Source organism: Papaver somniferum, chromosome 3, assembly GCF_003573695.1.
Source record: "Papaver somniferum cultivar HN1 chromosome 3, ASM357369v1, whole genome shotgun sequence".
In the NCBI taxonomy this organism is placed as follows: domain Eukaryota; kingdom Viridiplantae; phylum Streptophyta; class Magnoliopsida; order Ranunculales; family Papaveraceae; genus Papaver; species Papaver somniferum.
This window is the reverse complement of record NC_039360.1, coordinates 210,917,661-210,922,448: the sequence shown is the minus strand read 5'-3', so window position 1 is coordinate 210,922,448 and position 4,788 is coordinate 210,917,661. Positions and strand designations below refer to the sequence as shown.

At 36.4% G+C, this 4,788-nt stretch overlaps 1 protein-coding gene across 1 annotated transcript; it reads right to left on the bottom strand.

Moving 5' to 3' along the window:
• Window positions 1–496: 496 nt before the first annotated feature.
• LOC113360583 (F-box protein At1g49360-like) lies at window positions 497–1,962 on the bottom strand. Its single transcript, XM_026604079.1, has 2 exons — window positions 1,833–1,962; window positions 497–1,242 (listed from the first exon to the last, which is right to left on the bottom strand). The coding sequence occupies exons 1-2, from the start codon at window positions 1,960–1,962 to the stop codon at window positions 497–499; spliced, it is 876 nt and encodes a 291-aa protein (XP_026459864.1).
• Window positions 1,963–4,788: the final 2,826 nt, after the last annotated feature.

Here is a 4,788-nt window from a genome sequence, read left to right as displayed (position 1 = left end):
CTGAAACAGGAATCAAGATAACGTGCAAGATATGAAAAAGAAAGAAAGAGCAAAAACTCGTCAAGTTATAACTACCATTGCAATCCACTTACAATCCCAATAATGCTAAAAACCATTTGATATGAGAGTACTACCTCATTAATTCCCACAAACCTAATGCATTGACTAGCTAGGCCGATAGAAGAAAAGCATGCAGTAGCCAGTACTAGTTCTTACAAAGGACGCTTAACGGCTTAAACCAATCTAGTTCTTGAACTGTTGACTGAGACCAATTAGGTTCAATCCAGCTGCAATTCAACCACTCCTTGGTGCTGTAAAAATCTTCACTAGAATCCTCACTCCCAAAGGAATGATACTTACCAGTATCAAGTGAATAGAATAATATCCCTTCGCTGTGCATCTGCAATCTAGGAAAATAAATTTTGTTCTCCATTCCACTACACGGAGCAATTGCTGAGAGACATGAAGTATAACTGATGAACAACATATACTTCCCCTAACTTTCAACTTCAACCCAAATCAGCTCAGAGAAATCTAATCTATAAACTCCAACTGATTTCCCTTGAGACCCTACACGCACTAATAAAAGATCTCGTCCGCATTCAATCAAGAAACTTCTGTATGCAGCATTCACAGAGAACTGTTTATCGGGTTTCTGAAGACTTTTCCAAGTAATATTATCTTCTATACTAAGAACTCCTAGATTTTCGTCATCTTCCACGCAGTAGATTTGCCCATTATAAAAAACTGGATCCTTAAGCCATGTCATGTACATGTCAATATGCATATTCAAAAGTTTTTCAGACCTCCATGAATTGTTTCCTCGTTCAATAGTGTAAATGGAAAAATCACCTAGTACTTCGTTCTGTTGCCGGATCCAGTGTCCAATGGATAAAACAACATAAGTTGAAGAGGTAGGTAATGAGGAAAATAAGAGTCTGCAATGGAGGACATTATCCATTGGCATGTATGGACGTTGGATGATTTCTCTTGTGAAGGGGTTGAAGAAGAATACACTTTTCATACCATTAGACATTAGTAGCCAACCTCCTCTTGAATAATGGATTTTAGCACCTATAAGTAATTCAGGGACTTTGATGAGGTATTGCTTGTTATTTTGCATTGGGTCCACGAGGTTGCAAATGCTGTCATTATCTTTAACAAATATAAGCCATGGAGAAAACTTGGTGTAAGAAGATCTCCGGTTAATTGTAGGGAGGATTGACTGATTCTCTCTGCAAACTGCATAAAAGTGTATATAATCTAGGGTGAAAAACAGATATAGGCTTGTTTTTTTTCAGGGTTACAATCATAAGCCCGTTTTTTTGAAAATTACAAATCTAGGACGATTTTGACCGTTTTATTGAAAAAATGACTAACGATGGTTATCCACCTTTTTGGCACCTTTACTGTGATAAGAAAAGAATTTTGAACCCTTCGACTCATTCAACTCGCCTTGTTAATTTCTTTGAATCGCCGATTCTATACATCTACTTGTTGCTGACTGTGTAAACACGTGTATATGTACACGTCATAATTTCTGCCACGTGTCAGATAAAATTGTGGCCCCCACAGTACCCAACGACAGGATTATCTTCAATAAAAGCATATCTTCTTCTCTCTTTTTTTCAATAAGATCTAAAAATGGTTGGTGGTGTTCATCTTTCATCAAATTGTGGCAGTAGCAGCATCAAGGTGCAGTGTGATATGTGTGACAAAGAAGACCATGAAACCAAGAGTTGTCCATGGGTATATTCAAGGTGCAAACATATACCTTGTAATGGAGTTAGAGCATTGTTGAGATCTAAAACAGATCAAACAAATGGAAGGACCTTCTTCAAATGCTTGAATCCCACCTGCAATTACTTTGAGTGGTTTGATCTTGCTTCTTCTCCAACTACTGCACTTCAAATCAAGCTTCCAAGTCCAAATTGCTGCATTGCCTGTGGTGGAGAAAACCATTTTTTCAAAAACTGTCCATCACACAATCAACCTTGCTTCAAAGAGAACTACAATTCAAAGTTAGAACTAAAGGTTTGCAAGAATCAACACAATCTCAATATAGCTTACCTGGTATGCAAGAAGAAAGATTGGGATGCTTTCAGATGGGGATCAGATGCACTTGTAATTGAAACAAAAGAAACATTGAAAGGAAAAGTACTAGAAATATGTAATTTATTTAAGAAAAATCTGAAAATGTAATGAAATCAGAAGTTGTAATTGAACATTTCATAACTTGTTCTTCAAAAGAAACTGCATCCATTCTAAGTTCCAAACTTAAACTACACAAAAGATAAGGAGTAACTCCATACATATCTTATAAACAAAATGAAACACAATCAACAAAACCAACTCAGATCTTCATGTACTTCTTTGTTTTCTTCTTTCCGTTTGGATCTGACACTGTAAAGGTGACTTTGTTGCTAACTGAACCAACCTTCTTGAAATTCTGATTCAAACATGAGGTTTGAGAAGATCCAACCTTTGTTGTTGCCTTTCCCTTGACTCCTTTTTCAGATCTTGCAGCAGCTTGCTTAGATGATTCACCAACACAGCTCTAGCTATTGGATTTTGTCTTAGATCCAACCCTTACACTGGTACTTTGACCTGCAGATGAACCATGAACAACTTTTGCAGCTTTCTTGTTCCTCTTTGCTGGAGCTGATACATAAGCTTTGTAAGTATTACCATCAACACAGGTTCTATCCTTTGGTACTTTTGGATTAAAACCAACTGCTCCTCCAGCATAGGTCTTTTCATAGTGACCTGGTTCTCCACATCTCTTGCATCTTCTACTCTTCTTTCATGTTGGTGGAGGTTCATCATATGCTCTAATTCTCTTTCCCCTTGTCCTCCCTGTTTTCCTGATGTTCACTGGAGGCTTTATCATTTCTTTCTTGGCTGTCTGGATAAGAAGAAGGAATCAAAAAATAGAATCATATATAAATGAGAGAATGAAACCCTAAAAGAATCAAATATGGATACTATATTTATTGCATAAAAATAAGGATTATAAAATCATATATAAGTGTACCTTTTCATAGTCCTCCGGGACCAACAATGGGTTGAACTCTGGATCTTATGTTCTCTTGTAGCTATCCACCCAATAATGCTGGTCACAATACCTACAACAATACCCAACATGTAAATAAAGAAATGAAAACAAATATTATAAGGACAAAAGAACAGACATAGAGTAATATTATAAGGACAAAAGGACAAAAAATTGAAAACAAATACAAAAAAACTTACTCAGCCTAAACAGGTTTCAATGGCTTTAAGGCACATACAGCATGCTGGCAGACAAAACCCCTTAACTGCCATTGCATACAGCTACATGTCCTCTTTGGAAAATCCACAACAAAGATGGCTCCATGACAACTTGTAACCTCATATACTTTCCCCCTAACAGCAGGACCCATTTGAAAATTGGTATTCAAGTCGCACATCTTCTGAATCAGCTGCATTTCCTTTGGAACTAGATCACCATCTTTCCACTTTGCAGACTCATTCCTCCTCTTGTTGAAAAGCCACATCACCAGTTGTCCATACATCAAGGCCAGCTTGCAGATTGGCTTGTCTCTCATCTTCTTGGCCATATTGTTGAAGGATTATGAGAAGTTGTTGTTGATGTGCTCACATTTTCTAGTATGTGGAAAAGGAGCCCTTGACCAGGTTTCAGGCATTTCATCCATGAGAAATTTTGCAGCCTCAAAACTCTTAGCTTCCATAGCATCCATTGTTTCTGATAAATTATTACAGTAAAGTATAAGCTGTAAATGGTTGATCTTATAACATTAAAGTAAGGCATTAAAGTACTGAATCATTACATTAAAGTGGTTGATCTTATAACATTAAAGTAAGGCATTAAAGTAATGAAGCATTACATTAAAGTGGTTGATCTTATAACATTAAAGTAATGAAGCATTACATTAAAGTGGTTGATCTTATAACACTTGGAAGCATTCCAAAGATGAGTCTGAATATTGAAACCCTTGTCGTACTTCTTAAAGTTGGCCATCAAGTGCCTGGAAAACCAACCAATGATTAACAACTGAAACATAAAACAAAACAGAACAAAACAAATAAAATGATTAAAACAAAACAAAAAATAAAATCACTTCACCTGACACATTATATGTGCTCAAACAAGGGATAATAATAGTCAACAGCTTCTAAAATCCCCTTCTGCTTGTCAGAGATGAAGGTAAACTCAAAATCATAACCAAGCAACTTGCTTAAATCCTCCAAGAATATCTTCCAATTCTCTATTGTTTCATTTTTGCATACCATAATACCCAATGGAACTAATCCATTTTTCCCATCCAGGCCAGTGGCATATAGCATCACACCACTAAACTTTCCACTCAAATGACATGCATCAATGCCAATGATATTTCTACAAACAGACAAGAATCCATCTATAGTAGCTTTGAAGCAAATTGTCATGGACAGGAAAGTGTTGTCTGTAGTTCCATAAGAAAAATTTGTTATGCTGCCTGGATTTCTCATCTACAAATGACATTAAAGGAAATCATGTTATACCTTAAAGAAAGTACATGAACTTAAACAAACAGTCAAACATAAAAATGTTATACCTTGACCATTTCACAAAATGCTGGCACCAGTGAGTACCTCTTCTCATAACTGCCATGTAGTTTCTCCAACACCTTCACCCTTGCTCTTCATGCAGTATGATACCATATATTAACTTTACTGGCTTTGTTGAACCGTGTTGCTAAGTCATCTGGACATGGTACTGGTTTATTTATTCCAAGCTCAGTCTTC

What these genes read in the sequence shown, in the direction of transcription:
- LOC113360583 (XM_026604079.1), bottom strand. Translation starts at nt 1,962, where the DNA reads ATGGTTTTCTCCACCACAGGCAATGCAGCAATTTGGACTTGGAAGCTT. An exon ending in GATTCAAGCATTTGAAGAAG is followed by an intron (nt 1,243 to 1,832) that starts GTCCTTCCATTT and finishes ACTTTTATGCAG; the next exon opens with TTTGCAGAGAGAATCAGTCA.